The 21,888-nt window shown below is 41.9% G+C and overlaps 1 protein-coding gene across 1 annotated transcript in view; it reads right to left on the bottom strand.

Moving 5' to 3' along the window:
* Positions 1-21,888, bottom strand: part of LOC149271929 (lysine-specific demethylase 5B-like) — a 63,246-nt gene that overhangs the window by 29,203 nt on the left and 12,155 nt on the right. The window contains exons 3-5 of the mRNA XM_089506986.1: positions 6,614-6,736; positions 2,653-2,823; positions 1,340-1,396 (exon numbers count right to left, since the gene is read on the bottom strand). Of these exons, the coding sequence (XP_089363112.1) occupies positions 1,340-1,396; positions 2,653-2,823; positions 6,614-6,736 (351 nt within the window). The remainder of the gene's footprint in view (positions 1-1,339; positions 1,397-2,652; positions 2,824-6,613; positions 6,737-21,888) is intronic.

Raw genomic sequence — 21,888 nt, 5'->3', positions numbered from 1 at the left:
TTGTTTCAGCCCTAATATACATACATACATACATATACACACATATATATTAGAAAGACATTACATTTCACAATATTTATATTATTTGTTATTTATCCTACTTAATAAATTTCTCCTTATTAATTAAATTTAGCCGAACCTCATAAGTTTATGCATGGGGTTACTTATAAGTTTTTCCAGGATCAGACAGGTTAACTTATGATTAAGCACTTGTGTGAAATGTGTTAAGCGTGTCCGGTTTACTGTCCTGCTGTTTATGCCAATTAAAAAATATATATACCGTATTGGCTCGAATATAGGCCGCACCCCCCCCCCACTTTAAGTCTTTAAAGTGGGGGTGCGGCCTATATTCGGGGTCTAGCGCCCGATGCCTGGACATGCAGTTGCGGGCGCCGGGCAGGCAGCAGTGTTAGGATACAGATCCCCCGCAGCGGTGCAGGGGATCTGCATCCTACTCTCTGATACGCTCAGACAGCCTCCCCTGCCAGCACTTTCAATGGGGGGAGTGCCGGCACGGGAGGTTGTCTAAGCACATCGCGCAGATGTTCACTGGCAGCGGCGATGTGCGTAAACAGCCCCCGCTGCCGGCACATCTGCACGATGTGCTTTAACAATCTCCCTTGCCGGGAATTCCCACGGGGGGAGTCGCGGCAAGGGAGATTGTTAAAGCACATCGTGTAGAGGTGCCAGCAGCGAAAGGTTGTTAGCGTACATCGTGCAGACGTTCACCCGCGTACTGCGTAGCTGTCCCCCGCCGGCCCTGCAAGACCCCGGGGAGTCTGCACTGGTAAGTCTAGGGGGAGACCTCTTGGGGGCAGAGTGGCAGCATATGTCTGGGGAGGGCAGAGTGGCAGCATATCTGTTCTACTAAGTTTTTTTTTGTTTTTTTTTACTAAAATTTTTTTCTTTAAAAAAAGTACCTAACTTTTAGGGTGCGGCCTATATTCGGGTGCGGCCTATATCCGAGCCAATACGGTATTTAGACCCGTTGGTGATTTCTGTATTGCAGGGTCTGAATCTAACGAAGGCATTTCTGTGCATCTGCTGTCTGTGCTTAAGCGAGTGAGCTGACAAACCTAGCCCAGAGAAGTCTGGAAAACTGTTAGGATTTGGGGGCCAAACTGGTTCACTTGCAGAGTTAAGATGGTTCTTGCCGAGGGGGGACCAGCCATTCAGACAGTCGATTTTCTATGGTTCAAACTCACCACACAAGTGGTAAGCATGGATGTTCTATGCCATCCTCAGTCATGAAGTGTTTTGAGGCAAACATAGAACATTCATCATTAAGTGTTTAGGCATGCTAAAATTCTGTGAAAATAATCCAACAATTACATAATACCTTTTCCAGCTCTGCATTATCCAGGAAGACTGAGAAATTTGTACAGGAATCAGGAGCCTGTTGCATAAACAAAAGGATCAACATAAGCAAAAGGGCAAAATTACCCTCTGATTAGATTTTATTTTTCTGTAATTATAGCATTGATAAGGGGAGCCGACAGCTAGTAGAAGTATAGCAAGTCTACTTCCTAATTACCAAAAACAATTTAAAAAAAATAAATAAAATTGGATACAGGTTCTGCATAATAGGTGTTTTAGACTTGCATAAACACAAAGAAAATCCAGGGTTATAAAACCATTTCAAAAATGTCCTAGTTAGAATAATGGAAGAGGTGTTGACTAGGGCTGCAACTAACTTATTTCCATAATCTATTAGTTGGCCAACTATTTTTTCGATTAATCGATTCATCAGATAAAAAATATAAATGTTTCATTTATTTAAAATAACTGGATGTTAAAAACAAACAGAATAAAAAAAACTGATAAAAATGCATTTCTTGTTTTTATTTTCCAACCTGCCCCCCTGATATGCACAGTTGAGCACAGGCTTGTCACACTACCTCTCAGATGTCACATACCCCCAGATATGCCACACTGCCCTCCCCACATATGCCTTATATACCCTATATGCCCAATACCCCCTGATATGCCACTGTGCCCCCTGATATGCCTTATTCCCCCAGATATGTCACTCCCCAGATATACCAGTCCCCTCAGATTCACAGACCCGTTCACAGCACACTTTCATAAGTAAATACAGGATTAATCTTCACTGCCCCCAGGATTTAGATTCCCCTTAGTATGTCCCCCTTTACCTCTAACTGCACCTTAAGTTAACCTTATTAAATTCATTAAATTAACCCTAAACTCCCCATCAACCATAACTGCCCCTAAATTAACGCTAACACACCATCAACCATAACTGCCCCTAAATTAAGCCCCACCTCCCCTAACTTTCAGCAGCCCAAATATTAATTTTATACTCAGCTAGATGATTGTTACATGTGGACACTATAGGAAATGGGCGGGGCCAATCTGCAGTGTGACTGCAGGGAGGGACTGGTAAGTAGCAACTGCTGTGAGTCACACTGAGTGAAATGGATTATAAAACGAGGGGTATTTTTCCCCAGAGCATTTGCTCTGAAAAAACCCTCATTTTTTAATCTATAAAAATCGATTCAACTAATCGATAATGAAATTAGTTGGCAACGATTTCCATTATCTATTATCGATTTTATCGATTAGTTGTTGCAGCCCTAGCGTTGACAAAGAAAGTTTGAATGATAGCTAATCTGATATCACATAAGTACTTACCGTCAGGCTGGCACTAGCTTGAAACAAATTGTAAGGGTAAAGAATGCGTTCAAAGTGCCCTCTAATATGAGACCCTACTGCTTTTCCTGGAGCAAAACCCATTCTGGTTGCAATCTTGGTCCATTTCCTTTCTCTGCAAACCACTTCAAGGCCTCCTTCTTCAGCCACCAACTACAGGCAAGAGATTTTGACAGATACAATGATTTCAAAACTATGAAATGGTAAAAGAATTCCACAAAACCATTTTAAACAAATTACAAAAACACACAAAAAAAGTGATGTACAAAGTCAAAGCTTTAAAGTTTAAGGATGCAGTGTAAATTAACACATACAATAATGCTATAGTAGTATGGCCCAATAATTCCAAGAACGGCCAGAATCCACACTATCAAAGGTCAAGAAACCGAAAGAAAAAAAAAAAAAAGGCACATAGTCGTGTGAAAATCAGGACGTAATAATTATCTGCTCCTTACAGCCTTAGATAAACACATGATGTATTACACCATGTTATGATTTATTCAACAAAAATTGAGAAGCCACGTGTGAAAAACTAAATACACCTAATGATTCAATAGCTTGTACCACCTTTAGCAGCAATAACTTGAAGTAATGTTTTCTGCATGACTCAGCCTCTCACATTGTTGTGGAGGAATTGTGGCCCACTCTTCTTTACAACATTGTAGGCAGCTCTCTTAAGGTCCCTCCACTTAAATCAGGTTGAGGTCTGGACCATACCAACACCTTGACTTTTTTTTTTTAGCCATTCTGTTGTAGATTTCCTACTTGATATTTGGTTCAGTCTTTTTCTAATTTTACTGCCAAAACTTTAACATGCTAACCGAAGCCTGTAGAGTCTGAGATGTAACTTTGAATTTGCTGGGACGTCCACTCCTGGGACAGTATTGGCATCTGTCTTGAATGTTTTTCACTTCTGAATAATCTTTCTCACTATGTAATGGAGTTTAAATTGTTTGTAAATGGTTTTATAACCTTCCCAGATTAATGAGAAGAAGCAATTGCTTATCTACAGTCATTGCTGATGTCTTGCCTACTTGACATTGCGTTAACACACACACACCTGCATGCTCCAGACCAGTAAACTGCTAAAACTTTGGCTTTCATAGAGAGGGATGCATATTTGCTGATGATCCATTAACCAAGGGCATTTAATAAGCAGCATCTGTCTGCTACTTAACATCTTAATTCCTATGGAAGCAGTAAGGGTGTTTTTCACAAATGGCTTGTCCATTTTGGCTTTATTTTTGCTGAATAAATCATGACATTGTAATATGTCATGTGTTGTTCATCTGAGGTTGTATTTAGGGCTGCAACAACTAATCGATAATGAATAGTTGTCAACGATTTTCATTATCGATTAGTCGAATCGATTTTCATCGATTATAAAAAAAGTTTTTTTCAGAGCAAATGCTCTGAAAAACTCCTCTTTATATAATCCGACCTCAAACAGAGATCGGATTATAACACTAGAATCCAGATCCCCCGCAACGCTGTAGGGGACCTGGATTCCCCTCACTGTCAGCTGGTGGGTGTCCGTGCGATGCGCACAGACAACTTCCGTCTCTCCCCTCCGGCTTTTTTTTTTTTTGTGACAGGCACTTTCGCTGGAGCTTCATAGAAGCCCCAGCAGAAGTGAAGGGGAGTAACGGAGGCTGTCTGTGCACATCGTGCAGACCCTCACCGGCTGACAGAGAATCGAGGTCTCCTGCAGAGGATAATCCTCTCTGTCAGCTGGTGGGGGTCTGCGCGATGCGCACAGGCAGCCTCCGTTACTCCCCTTCACTTACGCTGAGGCTTCTATGAAGCTGCAGTGAAAGTGCCTATCTGCAACGGAGGTTCACAAAACACCAGGGAGTCGGGAGAGAGGCAGAGTGGTGTATGGGAGCCACCCTCCCATACACCACTCTGCCTCTCTACCCAACTACCTGGTGTCTTGTGAACCTCCGTTGCTGACAGGAGGCAGAGTGGTGACTGGGAGGGGGAAGGAGGCAGAGTGGTGACTGGGAAGCGGAAGGAGGCAGAGTGGTGAATGGGAGGGGGAAGGAGGCAGAGTGGTGAATGGGAGGGGGAAGGAGGCAGAGTGGTGAACGGGAGGGGGAAGGAGGCAGAGTGGTGAACGGGAGGGGGAAGGAGGCAGAGTGGTGAACGGGAGGGGGAGGAGGCAGAGTGGTGTATGGGTGAGTTATAGTGGTGTATGGGGGGTATAATGAATTTCATGGTAGAAGAGTGGTGTATGGGTGTGTAAGGAATTTCAGGGAGGCAGTGTGGTGTATGGGGGGTATAATGAATTTCATGCCATTGTGATAAAGAGATGAAAGTGTAAATTGTAAGTATTTTAAATTAAAAAAAATTGAATTTTTTTTTTATCCGATTAATCGAAAAAATTATCGGCCAACTAATCGATTATTAAAATAATCGTTAGTTGCAGCCCTAGTTGTATTTAACAAATGTTCACACCTGCTAAAGGACAGATGATTGTTAAGTCCTGATGATATGTAAAACCGTAGAATTCTAAGTGGGTTAACAACCTTTTCATACAACTGTTAACACACTTGCTTACTTAGAAATACACTGCATATTTTCACACTCCAAGCTGTATAACCTTGAATACTTATTGTATTTAAGCATATCAATGATGTGTATTTATGTAATGTCAAGATTCACATAATTATTATGCAGCTTTAATTTTCTCAGGCAAAATGGGCAGGGGAAAAAAAAGAAGAAAAAAAAATAAGATTTGGCTGACTCTGAAAGGTCTAAAACTTTAAAAAGTCTATCACAGGGGTGCAGCACTCTTGAATTTACTAGGATAGTGGGGTGCAAATTAACTGCCAGAGATTTAAGAATACAAAGCTACCAGGAACCCATTATCCCCAGTTCTGTCATATTATAGAACTGCAACCTTCCTGGAGTGTCTAGAACTACAAGGTGTTCAGTGCTCAGAGACATGGATATGGTACGAAAGACTAAACCCCGACCGCCACTTAACAAGACACAAGTTGAAACGTAAAGACTGGGGCAAGAAATATCTGAAGACAGATTTTTCAAAGGTTTTATGGACTGATGAGATGAGAGTGATTGAGGGTGTAGATGGCTGGATCAGTAACGGCCACAGGGCTCCACTTTTACTCAGATGCCAGCAAGCTGGAGGATGGGGTACTGGTATGGGCTGGTATTATCAAAGACGAGCTAGTTGGACCTTTTTTGGGTTGAAGACAGACTCAAATTCTCAAACCTACCTACCATAACCTACCCCCAGTTATGCACAGTTGAGCCCAGGCTTCCCACACAGCCTCCCCCCACATATGCCTTATATACCCTATATACCGTATAGCCCCTGATATGCCAACTCTGCCCCCTGATATGCCTTATACACCCAGATATGTCACTGTCCTCCCCAGATATGCCGTATAACCCCCAGATATCCCATAGTGCATTCAGATTCACAGCACACTGACCCCATCAACCATAACTGCCCCTAAATTAACCCCCACCTCCCCTAACTTTCAGCAGCCCAAATATTAACATTATACTCAGTTAGATGAGTTCCTTAGCAGTGTGGATGCTATAAGGAAATGGATGGGCCAATATGTGACTGCAGGGAGGAACTTGGAGAAAAAAGGGGCAGGGCCAATTGTCAGCGTGACTGCAGGGAGGGACTGTGCAGCAGAAAGGGGCGGGGTCAGTAACTGCAGGGAGGGACTGGTATGTAGTATCTGCTGTTAGTCACACTGAATGAAATGGGATTATAAAATGAGGGGTATTTTTTCCCCCCCAGAGCATTTGCTCTATAAAAAGAGGGTTTTTTCAATCAATAAACATCCACAATTCTTTCATATAGTGTTTGATTTGTCGCATGAACAGAGTTAAAATATTAGCATTTCCCATCAAAATTAACACTACCCAACACGACGTATACCAACTTGTCAATTCAAGTTCTCACCTTGTTTAGCTGAAATAAGTCCAATATCTTGCGTTCAACATGAGGAATCTTCAGAGTACATCCTTGAAGCTCCCAAAACTTGGCAATCTGGTCCAAGAAGTTCAGCTTCACCCTGGTCTGAGCCTAAAGACAGGAGAAATGTTTTTCAGCATGGTTTATTAGTTCAGTGTCTTTTTTTACTGTAAGAATTACAGTACAGACATACCCCACTTCTAAGGACACTCATGATTAAGGACATAGTTGAAGCACAACCATTTTGGTTTGCATACACTTGCTTCGGGAGAACGGACACATAACAGCATGGCCCACCTGTCCCTTAAGCGTTTCATTTTGGAAAGCATCCTAATATTGCAGTGTTAGATGGTGAGAAGGGGGAGGGGGTAGATATTGTGAGAAGGGGGTGGAGAGGGGGTAGATAGAGTAAGAAGATGGACAAAGGGGGGATAAAAAGCAAGAAATGAATATGTGGATGAATTGTGTTATTTATAGCTAACCCCCCAAAAATAGTCGTTTATAAATCATGATTTTTTTTATTGAAGGGAGGGATGCTTAATAAACGATGTTGATTAATGCTTGTCCTTTATATTTGCAGAACCACACCATCAATGGCTGTGACGTGTGACTTTTTCCTATCCTGAATGCTGCATTGTTTAAGATAAAATAAGTTGAAAAAGTTGACAGATATGATTCAATATGTAATCTGTTGAAAATATGGCGTCATATTGCACAGTGTGTGATCACAGGCAAAGTTGAGCAGATATCACCCTGTCATCAGAATGCCATAATCTGCAGAACCACCTACTCCCATCCCCTTGCTCAGGTGACACGAATACACAGACGAATAAAAAAGTGGACAACTGGTAATGAGGGAGAGCCTGTTTTATGTTCGTGGTGGTTGCTTTGTGGCCTGCGAGGAAAGTGAAACTTTTTTTGGTTGCTAACCTTTCGCACCCATATTCCCACATACCATCTCAGCTGATAGGCCGGTCTGTGACAGTATCAAATACAACTGACCACTCTCCGTGGAAGACCCCAATTTACATAGTATAGGTCAGTGACATGTACACCTTTAGGCCCTCCCTAGGCATAACCTCTGTTGCCTCCACCCTCATGGTGTGCATCCCAGGTACAATAAAAAGCTTGTAAAAAATAAAAAAAATTTAAAAAAATAGGGCGGTAGTTAGACAGATGGGATCTGAGGAAGGATTTTTTAGAATAGGTGTGATTAGCGCATGCTTGAAGGCTGTTGGTACAGTTCAAGATGACAGAGAAAGATTAAATAGGTGGGTTAGTGATGGACCAAGGGATAGACAGAGACTTGGAGACGTGATGGGGTCAAGGGGACAGGTTGCTGGGCGAGAGGAAGAAAAAATAGAGCAGCTATCTCTTCCGTTGTAGGGGAAAAGTAGAGAGTGGTGGTGGTGGGTGGTGTAGGAGGGGGTTGTAAAGAAGAGAGGTCTTGTCTAATAGTCTCGATCTTGTCTCTGAAGAGGGCAATGAGAGAGATTTGTGGTGTGGGTATAGAAGGACAGAGTAGGGAGTTTAAGGTAGCGTCGCGGGTCATTAGAAAGAGGATATGAGAGTGGAGAAGTAGAGCTGTTTGGCGAGAGAGAGGGCAGAGTTGTAGGAGCGAAGCATGAATTTATAGTGAATAAAGTCTTCGCTGGATTTGGGTTTTCTGAAGTAGCATTTAGCCATGCAGCAGCACTTCGGAAGAAAGCGTGTGGTTTTGGTATGCCACGGTTGGTGTTTCAATTGTCGGGGGTAACATTTAGTAATTGGAGCTATGCTATCAAGAGATAAGACAAGTGTATTGTTATAAAAAGAGGCTGCTGCGTCTGGGCAGGAAAGGGTTAAAATTGGAAGGTAAGAAAGGTTCTAGTGAGGCAGTTGGGTAATGGCCTACAAATATGAGGCGAGCACTGCAAGTTTGTTTTTTAGGGGTTAGCACTGGTGGTCAGACAGAGGGAAGGGAGAGATGGAGAAATCTGAAAGGGAGCATGATCTGGAGAAGTGAGTGTCCCTCAGTGTGTGTAGGGCAATTAGTCCATTCAGAAAGACCAGAAGAAAATATATATAAAGGAATGTTAAAGTCACCCATAAGACAGGGGATATTAGGAGAGAGGAAGAAATGGAGCCAGGCAGAAAAGTGGTCAAAGAACTGAGGTAGGACCTGGAGGGCAATATATTACTGCAATTTGAAGAGAGAGAGTGGAAAGATGGATTGTGTGAACCTCAAAGGAACAAAATGAGAGGGAGGGCTTGGTATATATGCTGGAAGGTGCAGTGAGGTGAGAGGAGGCGGCCTACACCAACACCCGAAGGAGAGTGCAGCAGAGGCGGTAGTATCCAGGTTTCAGTAAGTGCTAGGAAGTTAAAATCATGGGGAGAGAAAAAAAAAGTCATATATACACACACAAGAGAGTTTGTTGCATATTGAGCGGAATTCCATAGGATACAGTTAAAGACTGGAGGGCGTTTATGGTTGGAGATGATAGGGATAAGATTGTTCAGGCATGTGAAAAGGTAGAATAAAAACCTCAAGCTCTAGTATTTCTGTTTAGATTTGTGCTTACTGTAGGTGATCCAGAAAGGCAAGCAAGGTGTCCGAAATCTTGACGGGTGTGCAAACTTACTTGAGCTAAAATGCTTTGCAATGCCAACTTTCAAAAAGATCTACAATTTCGTTAAGCAGTTTTACTTTTTCTGGCCACTATTGGGCCCAACTCCCAGCATATCTAAAAAATGTTGAGTTTCCTTTTTTCCTATTTGCATTGGCTATGTATAGTGAAACAAAAGTTACCGTAAAGGATTAACGTATTTGCTCGGTTATAAAACAAGGTTTTTTTTCCAGAAGAAATGCTCTGAAAAAAATATTCCTGTTCTTACATTCAAGGTCGTCTTCTAAATCAGACCTCAAATAGGGGTCTTATTACAAGACTAAGATTCAGATCCCCCACAGTGCTCAGGGAACCCGGATCCTCCTCTCTGGTGACCTCTGCTGCTGCCGGCACTTCCTCTGGGGGCTTCTATGACGGAGCACCGGCATCACATGATCGTCCGGTGCTCCACCACAGAAGTGGCATGGGGGCGGGTTTTAATAGTTTTCTGGAGGCAGAGTGGCATATATAGGGGGTTAAAATGCATGTCAGGGAGGCAAAGTGGCATATATGGGTGTATAAAGCATATCTGGGAGGCAGAGTGGCAAATAGGGGATTAACAGACATATCTTGGGGCAGAGTGGCTTATTGGTGAGGCAGAGAGGCATATAAGGGATTATAAGGCATATCTGAGGGCAGATGTGCATAACTAGAACAAAGTGGCAAATAAAAGTAAATAAAACAAAAAATAATTTACATGTGAATTAGTATTTACTAGTACCCCCCCTCCCATATAGGAGGATATAAGGGGGTGGAGTGGCAAGCTAGGGGTCTGAGCGACAAGCTGGGGGGGTAGATGTGCATAACTGGGGGCAGATTGGCAAATAAAAAGAAATGCATTTTTCTCAATCTGTTTTTATTAAATATTTAAAAATAGTTTACATGTGATTAAATAATTACTAGTAAAACTTTTTTAGGTATTAAAACCTAGTTTGAGAAAGTGTTTGGGTCCTTTAAAATATAGCTTTTATTATGTTATAGTAAAATAAGAAGGCAATGATAGAAATGTCATTGTGAGAGATAAGTGTTAACGTAAGTGTTTTATACTGATGTTTGTTTTGTTTTAAATTTTAAAACAAAAAATTTGCATTTTTTTTCTCTCGATCAGATAAAAAACAAAAACATCGGCCAACTATGAAAATAAACGTTTAGGACTGCAACTAACGATTATTTTAATGATCGATAAGTTGGCCGATTATTTTTTCGATTAATCGGATAAAAAAAAACGCAATTTTTTAAAATTTAAAATGTAATAAAAAAACGTACAATTTACACTTTCATCTCTTTATTGCAATGGCCTCTCTATTCACCTTATTTTACTGACATAATAAAAGCTACAAGAACCCAAACAGTGTTTCTCAAACTAGGTTTTAATACAAAGTTATTAGTAAATATTAATTCATATGTTAACTATTTTTCATATTTGATAAAAACTGAGAAAAAAGCCTTGTTTACATTTTCTTTTTTTTACCAAACTGCCCCCAGTTATGCACATCTGACCCCCAGCTTGCCACTCTGCCCCCATATATGCCTTATACCTCTTATTTGCCAGATTCCACTGTGCCCCCTGATATGCCTATTTCTAATATTCAAGGACTCTATAGTGACAGGGTCTGTTCCCCAGGACTGGCGCATAGCAAATGTTGTGCCAATATTCAAAAAGGGGACAAAAAGTGACCCGGGGAATTATAGGCCTGTTAGTTTAACTTCTGTTGTGTGTAAACTGTTTGAGGGTTTCCTAAGAGATGCTATTTTGGAGTATCTCAATGAAAAGAAGTGTATGACTCCATATCAGCATGGGTTTACAAGGGATTGGTCCTGTCAAACTAACCTGATCAGCTTTTATGAGGAGGTGAGCTCAAGACTGGATCGGGGTGAATCGCTGGATGTCGTATATCTTGATTTTTCCAAAGCATTTGATACGGTTCCACATAAAAGGCTGGTACATAAAATGAGAATGCTTGGGCTGGGGGAGAATGTGTGTATGTGGGTAAGTAACTGGCTCAGTGATAGGAAACAGAGGGTGGTTATTAATGGTACATACTCTGAGTGGGTTACTGTTGCTAGTGGGGTACCACAGGGGTCAGTTTTGGGTCCTATTCTTTTTGATATATTTATTAATGACCTTGTAGAGCAGGGGTGGGCAATTAATTTTCCCATGGGGCCACATGAGAAATTGGAATGGTTTTAGAGGGCCAGACCAACATACGAAGGCTCCATGCACATTGCCGTAATGGGGCCGTATTCCAGCCGCCCGATTTGCGGCCAGAATACGGCCGCCATTGAAAATGAATGGCGCTGTAATACGGCGCGGTGAGCAACCGGTGTTTCACCCCGTTTTACAGCGCGGCCCCCGTGTCTGCCAATGGAGAGGGGAGCGGTAAGGAGCACTCCCATCTCCTCTCCGCAGCAGCACGCCGTAGTTTCGCCTGGGTTACGGCCCGGGCGAAACTACAGCAGTGTGCATGAGCCCTTAACTTCATTCTACCAATACCTGTATACTGCATACATATACTATCCCTTCTTAAAAAAATGGTAAATGAAACTTTACAATGAGTCAGTGAAAAGATAATAAACTTTAATGAACCTGCATTACAGTATATGCATCCTTACCATTTTTTTAAATCAGATATTTCTTTAATAAATTTTTCAACATACAAAAACAGAGAAAAAAATCACAACAGTGACAAACACCGTAACATTACCATTTTTAATGTATACAAAAACGTTCAATGAGAGAAATCTAGCCTGTTTTGGGCTTGAACAAGTGCATTAAAATCAGGTTGAATATCCGAGGTGGCTATGCGAAGGACAGCACACAGGTGATCATCACTGAGAGAGGATCTGTATCTGGATTTGTTGAACTGCATCATTGAGAATGTTTTTTCACATACGTAGGTAGATCCAAAGAGAACTAACATCCTCTGAGCATGCGTCCTTATGTGTGGAAAGTTTTCCACCTTGAGAGAAGAATAAAACTCCAGCAGTGATACTGACTTAAAATGCTCTGCCAGTAGATTGTCAGACTGCAGATCAATGAGTTCAAGCTGGGCATCACTGGGTGCATTATCCACACTGCATGTAAAGGGAGAAGAAATCATGTGCATTTCACTCTCAATTGCTTTGAAGTCTTGAAATCTTCTGGAAAACTCATCATGTAGTGCCCCTAACATGGATGAATACCTTTGGAGGTGATCAGCTGATGGTGTGACTTCTTTCAGTGTTGGCATGTGAGTGAGAATTTTGTCCTTCAGTTGACTTGAAAGAAACGTCAACTTTCTCATGAAAGCTGTCACAAAGTTGAACATTTCATGTACAAAGAGGCCTTTGCCTTGCAGCTTGACATTTAGTTCATTCATGAGTGCAGTCACATCAACAGCAAAGGCCAGATCTGCCATCCAGCGTGTATCTGAGAACTCTGGGATGTCTTTGCCTTTCTGCTCACAAAACTCCTGAATCTGGGCTCTCAGGTCCCATACTCTTTTAAGCACCTTGCCAACACTGAGCCATCTCACAGCCGTCTGGTAGCCTATGTCACTATGTTCACTGTCATGCTCCTCCAACAGTGCAACAAATTGTCTGTGATTTAGTGCTCTTGCCCTGATGAAATTAACTATCTTAGTTACAATATCAACAACATGGCTGATTTTTAGCACCGACTTGCACAGCACCTCCTGATGAATAACGCAATGCAGAAATATACATTTCTGTTCTGGATTCATTTCAGTCACTTTTTCTTGCATCCGCTTCAAAAGTCCGACATTTTTCCCTGTCAGATTTGGACAGCCATCGGTTGTAACACCTACCAATTTGTTCCATTTTAGTCCTAGCTTGTCCATGGATGCATTTACCTCTGTAAACAAATCACTCCCCGTTGTAGTATCTTTCATTGATCGCATAGCTGCCAGCTCTTCCATCATCTCAAAGTTTTTTGTTATCCCACGTAAAAAAATAAGTAACTGGGCTGTATCTCGGATATCACAGCTCTCGTCCAGAGCCAAGGAAAAAAAGGTAAAATCATCCGCTTTCTTTTGCAGCTGAAGCTCCAAATTCCCCGCTATGTCTTCGACCCGTCTCGTTATAGTTCGCCTGGAGAGGGGCACATTTGCGAATGCTTTTTTCTCAGGACAAATTAGCGCTGCAGAGTCCACCAAACATTCTTTGACAAACTCCCCATCAGAGAATGGCTTACTGTTTCTTGCAATTTTGTAGGATACTACAAAGCAGGTCCTTACGGCTGCATCCCTGGATGAGTGAAGCTTTTTAAAAAATCCTTGCTGACTTTGCAGGTTTGCTAGCAAATCTTCAGATACCCGTGCCCGCTCTGCCTCCGTCAAGTTCTTGTATTTCTCTCCGTGTTTAGTCTCATAATGGCGGTGCAAATTGTAATCTTTAAATACAGCTATCTGCTCTCCACAAACTAAACACACAGCTTTACCTTTGGTTTCAGTAAATAGATATTTAGAAGTCCATTCTTTGTTAAAAACTCGGCATTCTGCATCAATTTTTCTTTTTTTAATGTTAGCCGCCATATTTAAGGGTTAACAGCTAACCTCGGAAAATAGATTTTTTTAATACACAGTAGTATGCTCCTAGGAGAGGGCACAGAGAGCTGCCCCAAGAAGAGAGCTTAAAAAGTGAATATTATTAGCATTATTATTATTGTAATTACAATGCAAAGGGAAAAGTCCTGACACTTACCAATGACGAGCGTGGAACGATTGTCCTGGCACTCCCCAAGGTCCGCAACGAGCATCCTGGCACTCAGAAGTTACAGTGGCATCACTTACTCAGCATCGGGAAGCAGTGAAACTACAAACTCCGAAGCCTTGTCCATTTTGTTAACTTATGTGCTGTTTAATAAAGTTATTCAAGCCTACGTCATTGGTAGAGGTGCTTAAATAAGTAAGGCCTGAATAACTATTAGCACAGCACAGAAGTGAACAAAATGAACAAGGCTTCGGAGTGCATAGTTTCGCTGCTTCCCGTTGCTGACACCGGACTCATTGGTGAGTCACCAGGACACTCTGCGGGCCGGTCCGAGCTATTCAGCGGGCCGGATGTGGCCCGCGGGCCGTGCTTTGCCCAGGTCTGTTGTAGAGGGATTGTATAGTAAAGTATCAATCTTTGCAGACGATACTAAGCTCTGTAATGTGGTTAACACAATAGAGGACAGTGCACGATTACAAATGGATCTGCATAGGTTGGAGGCTTGGGCTGGGATGTGGCAGATGAGGTTCAACACAGATAAATGTAAGGTTATGCACATGGGGAAGAAAAATCCAGGCTGGGAATATGTATTAAATGGGAAAACACTGGGGACGACTGACATGGAAAAGGACTTAGGAGTTTTAGTTAACAGTAAATTTACCTGTAGCGACCAGTGTCAGGCAGCTGCTGTTAAGGCAAATAAAATCATGGGGTGCATCAAAAGGGGCATAGATGCCCACGACAAGGAAATAATTCTACCACTGTACAAGTCACTAGTCAGACCACACATGGAATACTGTGTACAGTACTGGGCACCAGTGTACAAGAAAGATATAGTGGAGCTGGAGAGGGTTCAAAGACGGGCAACCAGAGTAATAAGGGGAACCCAGAAAGTACCCAGAAAGGGTTATTTAGTTTGGGAAAAGAGATGGCTTAGGTGGGATTTAATAACTATGTATTAATATATAAGGGGACAGTACAGAGATCACTCCCAGGACCTATTTATACCCAGGACTGTATCTATAACAAGGGGACATCCTCTACGGTTGGAGGAAAGAAGGTTTCTACACCAGCACTGACGGGGGTTCTTTACAATAAGAGCGGTGAGATTATGGAACTCTGCCAGAGGAAGTGGTAATGGTAAACTCAATAAAAGAGTTCAAAAGGAGCCTGGACGTGTTTCTTGAAAGCAATAATATTACAAGTTATGGATATTAGATTAATAGGGACAGAACGTTGATCCAGGGATTTATTCTGATTGCCATATTTGGAGTCGGGAAGGAATTTTCCCCCTGGTATGGGGCAATTGGCATCTGCTTCATAAGGGTTTTTTTGCCTTCCTCTGGATCAACACAGTAGGGACACAATATGTATATAGGTTGAACTTGATGGACTTTGGTCTTTTTTCAACCTTATGAACTATGTTACTATGCCACTGTGCCCCCGATATGCCTTATACCTCTTATATGCCAGTGATATGCAACTGAGCCCCCTGATATACCTTTTACCCCCAGATGTTTTATGCCCCCCTGATATGCCTAATATTGATATGCCTTATACCCCCTATATGCCCTGAAATTCATAATACCCCCCCCATACACCACTATAACTCACCCATACTCCACTCTGCCTCCTCCCCCCCTTCCATACTCCACTCTGCCTCCTGTCAGCAACGGAGGTTTACTAGACAACAGGGAGCCGGGTAGAGAGGTGTATGGGAGGGGGGAGGAGCCAGAGTGGTGTATGGGAGGGTGGCTCCCATACACCCCTCTGACTCCTCCCCTCTCCCATACACCGCTCAGCCTCTCTACCCGGCTCCGTTGCTGACAGGCACTTTCACTGCAGCTTCATAGAAGCCTCAGCGTAAGTGAAGGGCAGTAACGGAGGCTGTCTGTGCGATGTAGACCCCCACCGGCTGACAGAGAATCATCCTGTCAGCCGGTGGGGGTCTGCATCGCACAGACAGCCTCCGTTACTGCCCTTCACTTACGCTGAGGCTTCTATGAAGCTGCAGTGAAAGTGCCTGTCAGCAACGGAGGTTCACAAAGCACCAGGGAGTCGGGAGAGAGGCAGAGTGATGTATGGGAGGGGACAGAGAGACGGAAGTGAGATACCGGCCGACAGTGAGGGGAATCCAGGTCCCCTGCAGCGTTGCGGGGGACCTGGATTCTAGTGTTATAATCCGATCTCTGTTTGAGGTCGGATTATATAAGGAGAGAAGTTTTTCAGAGCATTTTCTCTGAAAAAAACCTCATTTTATAAGCGATAAAAATCGATTCGACTAATCGATAATGAAAATCGTTGACAACGATTATTATTGATTTTATCGATTAGTTGTTTCAGCCCTACAAACGTTAGTTGCAGCCCTACAGCACATCCACCGCAAGCCTTTGGACTGCTCCTACAGGATCAACGTGTAAACCACATGTAGCTTCAGGGAAGGGGGTGTTTGTTGCTTGGATCCCCACACAAGTGTGGGGACCTGCCACAACATTGCCCTGCTGCCTGATCGCTCCTAGATATCAATAGAGGATAATGTCCATTTTGTATGGGGCACTCCTGATGCCCATGTAGACCAGCAACAGCAAAAAAAAAAAAAAAAAGAGACCCCCCCCCCACCCCGAGCTCTTTGATCACTGCTACACAAGTGATCATAGAGACTTGTCCCCCGCAATCGCCATTTTCAGGGACAGGGATTCAATTTTCTTTTGGTCTACGCAAGACACAGGAAAAACTGCTAGTCATTTAGTGTAAATCTGGTTAAAAAAAAAAAATAAAAAAAAAAAGGGGGGGTTAAATTGTTGCATCTTCAAAGATAATTATGCTCAATAGTTTGCATACCCCGTTTTATATAGCGTCATCAAATTCGTAGTATGTAAAATAAACTGACAGACACAACAGGTGAGGAGGGCCCTGCTCAAACAAGCTTACAATGTAGAGGGATTTAGGGTGTGTTACACAATAGGTAAAAGTGCCATTTTTAGGGATAGACCAGCCACATTAGTTAAAAGTATTGCAGGAGAGGGACTAGGAAAGGTGAGCTAAAGGAATATGGGAGGGCGTTAATGTGCTATGTTGTAAGCGTCCTTAAAGAAGTGGGTCTTGAGGAATTTTTTGAAGGAATAAAGGCATGGAAACTAGAGGAGAATATTACGAAAATATGTCTTATTTAAGGCTAGCACAGATATCACCCAAATGGCTCTAATCAAAAGTTTACATACCCTTTAATGTTTGGCCTTGTTACAGATACATAAGGTGACACACAGTAAAATGGCAATTAAGAGTTTAATTTCCCACACCTGTGGCTTTTTTAAATTGCAATTAATGTCTTTGTATAAATAGTCAATGAGTTTGTTAGCCCTCATGTGGATGTACTGAGCAGACTAGGTACTGAGTCATGGGGAGCAGAAGAGAGCTGTCAAAAGACCTGCATTATAAAAAGGTAATAGAACTTTATAAAGATGGAAAAGGACATAAAAAGATATCCAAATGCCTTGAAAATCCCAGTCGGTACTGTTCAATCACTGGAAATCTCTTGATACCAAGTCAAGGTCAGGTAGGCCGAGACAGATTTCAGCCACAACTGCCAGAATAATTATTTGGGATACAAAGAAAAACTCCACAGGTAACATCAGGAGAAATACTGTCTGCTCTGTAAAAAGACTGTTTTAACCCCTTCGCGACCTTTGCCGGTTCAGGACCGTCATGACATGAAGGTCGCTAAATGACCTTTGACGGTCCTGAACCGTCATAAAATAAAATAAGCTTAGAAAGTGATCAACGATCACTTTCTTCGCTTAAACGGCGTTACTGTAATGCCTCGATGTCGAGGCATTCAGTAACGCCGAGATCGGCATCGGGGGCCATGTCTGGCCCCTCCCCGGGGCGTCAACAGCCGCCATACATTGTATGGCGGCGGACGCCCGTTTTAAAAGCGTTTAGGAGGCGATCGACGATCGCCTCCTAAACTTAAATGGTGTCGCTGGAATGCCTCAATCAGGAGGCATCCAGCGACACCAAACACTTACCTCTGGGTGGGCTGTGACCGCTCCGGAGAGCGGTCACAGCCGCCGCTGCCGGTGATCTTCGCCATCAAGCAAGATGGCGGCGGTCCGGGAAAATAAACAATAAAGATGATAGAGTTAGCTAGACGGTCTCCAGACCCTCTAGAGAACTCTGGCTCCACTTGCAGGTTGAATACAGGTACTGCATTCAACCATGCAAGTCAATGGAGCCCAGCTTTCTAATCACTATGTGATTAGTAAAATATTAAAAAAAAAATAAAAAAAGTGCTAACATTTAAAAATAATTATGCAGTGATGTCACTAGATGAACCATCCAGTACATTGCAAAATGTGTAAAAAAAATATAAAAAAGTATTAAAAAGATAAAATAAAATAAAAAAATAAAGTTTATTATTTTGAGCAAGTGCTAAAATTTCTCAAAAATCTCAACAAAGAGTTAAAATAAAAGCACTTCAAATACCCAAGGGGTGTCTAATATATAAAAAAAATGGCTGATGGGGTAAATTGGAGTGGCCTAGCTCAAAGATAGGGCATAGGTACAGACTGACCAAAATGGAGAAAAAAAGCGCACTTCCCAAATGTGGCATTTTAAATCTGAAACAACCCGACAAACCCATGCATGTCGGGTATCACTGCACTCAGGAGATGTTCCTGAACACACATTGGGGTGTTGTTTGACAGTGGCATATACCAGAACCTGTATATCTATAACTAAAGTACAATTTGTGTGGAAAAAAAATAAAAAAAAAAATACTATTACAAAGTTTGACAAAGTGTAGTTCTATAATTGGTGCATGGAAAGGGTTAAAATAACAGCATTTGGAATACCCTGGGGTGTCTAGTTTTCAAAAATATATGGTTTGAATGGATTAAATTGAGTTAACCGGCTTCAAAGATATTCCAAAGAGGAGATGGAGGCAGAATGACCAAATGACCACCTGGATTACGCATGCCCCAAAAGTAGCCTTTTACCAGCCAAACAGTCTGACAAACCCATGCATGTGGGGTATCGCTGTACTCAGGAGATGTTCCTGAACACATATTGGGGGGTTGTTTGACAGTGACATATACCAGAACCTGTATATCTATAACTAAAGTACAATTTGTGTGAAAAAAAAATAAAAAAAAAATACTATTACAAAGTTTGACAAAGTGTAGTTCTATAATTGGTGCATGGAAAGGGTTAAAATAACAGCATTTGGAATACCCTGGGGTGTCTAGTTTTCAAAAATATATGGTTTAAATGGGTTAAATTGAGTTAACCCGCTTCAAAGATATTCCAAAGAGGAGATGGAGGCAGAATGACCAGATTTGTTAAAAAAGATTTGGAAATCATAAAACGCTGCTTGTACTTATTGCCCTATAACTTACAAAAAACAGCAAAAAAACATAAAAACATTGGGTATCTCTAAACTAAGGACAAGTAGTAGAATCTATTTAGCTAGTTTTTTTTTACTTGCTTTTTTAGGTGAGTAAAAGATTTTTCAAATAAAAGTCATAAAATGTGTTTTTTTTCAATTTTTCACCATGTTTTTTTAATTTTTTTTATAGTAAATAAGATGATACGATCAAAATAATGGTATCCGAAGAAAGCCCATCTTGTCCTGAAAAAAACAATATATAACTTATGTGGGTTCACTAAATGGGTGAGGAGAAAATTACAGCTGAACACAAGCACCACAAAAGTGTCAAAACAGCTGCGGTCCCACAGGGTACAAAACGAAAAATGAGCCTGGTCCTTAAGGGGTTAAAGGAACACAATACAACGATACCTGAGCAAAAATGAGCTGCATGTTCGAGTTGCCAGAAATAAGCCTTTACGGCGCCAAAGCCTCAAAAAAGCCCAGTTACAATATGCCCGACAACACCTTGACACACCTCACAGCTTCTAGTACATTGTAGTTTGGAGTGACAAGACCAAAATAGAGCTTTATGGTTACAATCACATGCGCTATGTTTGGAGAGGCGCCAACAAGGCCTATGTGGTGGTAGCGCACTGATATTTTGGGGAGGTGTGAGTTTTAAAGGCATAGGGAGTCTTGTGAAAATTGATGGCAAGATGAATGAAACATGTTATCAGAAAATACTGCCAGCTTGCATTCGCCCACACATGGGACTTTCCAGCACAAGGCCAAGTTGACCCTTCAGTGGTTACAGCAGGAAAATGTGAAGATTCTGAAGTGGTCATCAGTCTCCTGGCCTTAATATCATTGAGCCACCCTGGGGAGATCTCTAATGTGCGGTTCATACAAGACAACCAAAAGACTTGGCATTACCCGGAGGCATTTTGTCATGACGAAAGGGCAGCTATGGCACCTGCAAGAATTTAGGGTCTCAGACAACTATATGAATCCCGAAAAAAAATAAAAGAAATGTGTTTTGCCTGCTTACTCATTTAAAAGTGGCACATATATTACCAATTCTCCAAGGGTATGCAAACTTTTGATCACAACTGTCGAGTAGTATCCTCGGCCTCTTGAAGGAGCATTGCGAATGAATAAATATTTGCTATTCTATTGGTGAATTGATATTCTCTGGCCTACTTAGAACTGGAAAAAACAGATCTAAACAATAAAAAGGGAAGAGTCAATAAAAATAAACACTTTGTTTAACCCCTTCAATCCCCTATGGACGTACCGGGACGTCCAGCCCTTCTTGCAGCGTCAGGGACACATCCCTGCCGCTGCACGGGAGATTAGACTGACAGCCTGGACTCCCCACTGACAGCAGAAGACGACATTGCCGGCTTTCTGCTGTCTGATCTGATGTAACAGCTTCCGGCATGAAAGCCGGAAAGCTGTTACATTTCAAACTGCCTGGCATTCCCCTCCGGGTTGCGTCACTGCTGACATAACCCGGAAGTTCATCGGAGGACAGGATACGCCCTGCAGGGGATATCCTGTGAGGACCTGCATAGAGATCACAGTGTGATGGGTGCAGGAGGATTGCGGGGAGGGGAGTGAGAAACCATGCCTCCCACCCCCCCTCTCGTCCTGAAACAGAAAAGCAGGGGGAAAAAAAAAAAAAAGAAAAGAAAAAACGGTTAGTCATTAAAAAATATTTTTTAAAAAATAATGTGAGCTAAGTGATGTCACTGTGACATCACTGGCATGTTCAGGAGGCCCCTAAGAGAACCTCTAACCATTTTTGTGTAAAAGAAATATATTAAAAAAAAAAAAAAAAAAAATCTATAAAAAAAAGTGATCATAAAAAAATAAAAAAAACCTTACATCCCATTGCCCTAGCAACCCCCAAACCCATTAAGCCATAGGCATAAATATGTACACCTTATAGTATGCTCCCTGGTGCTATATAAAGTAGGTATTTCTGAAATCAGGACACATGAATTGATAAACTTGGAGGGGATTTTCCATCACTTCACCTAATTTTGTGAGGATTCAGAGGGAAAATTAAAAAAATTAGTTTGTTTTTTTATTTGTTGCTAGTTTTTACTAAATTTCTCATTCTAAATTTTCAGCTAATCATCCAACTATGGTATCAAAAGAAAGCTTTATCTCTCCTTGAAAAAAACAATATATAGTTTACATGGGTACACTATTCACAGGAAAGGAGAATAATCGCTAAACCGACATACCGCAAAAATGGCAAAATTGCTCTGGGACTTGAGGTACCAAAACCCCTGGGATTGAAGGGGTTAAGCCAGTGCTGGACTCGAACCTAAAAATATGGCTCTGTGTTCATGTATGCCTATAATCCTATCAGCATCGCCTAATTAGCTAAAGGAAACCTATATGTGCCCTGCCCACCATCTGCATCTTTCTGTGTGAATATATGGAGAGATTATGAACCAACATAATCCACACAATTACTATTTATAGAAGAAAGTTAAAGGAGGGCAAGAGTGTGTTAGTTTAAGATC

This window comes from Sceloporus occidentalis, unplaced genomic scaffold (assembly GCF_023333645.1).
Source record: "Sceloporus occidentalis isolate IW3139 unplaced genomic scaffold, rSceOcc1.0.p SCAF_446, whole genome shotgun sequence".
NCBI lineage: Eukaryota > Metazoa > Chordata > Lepidosauria > Squamata > Phrynosomatidae > Sceloporus > Sceloporus occidentalis.
This window is presented reverse-complemented; position numbering and strand designations above follow the sequence as displayed.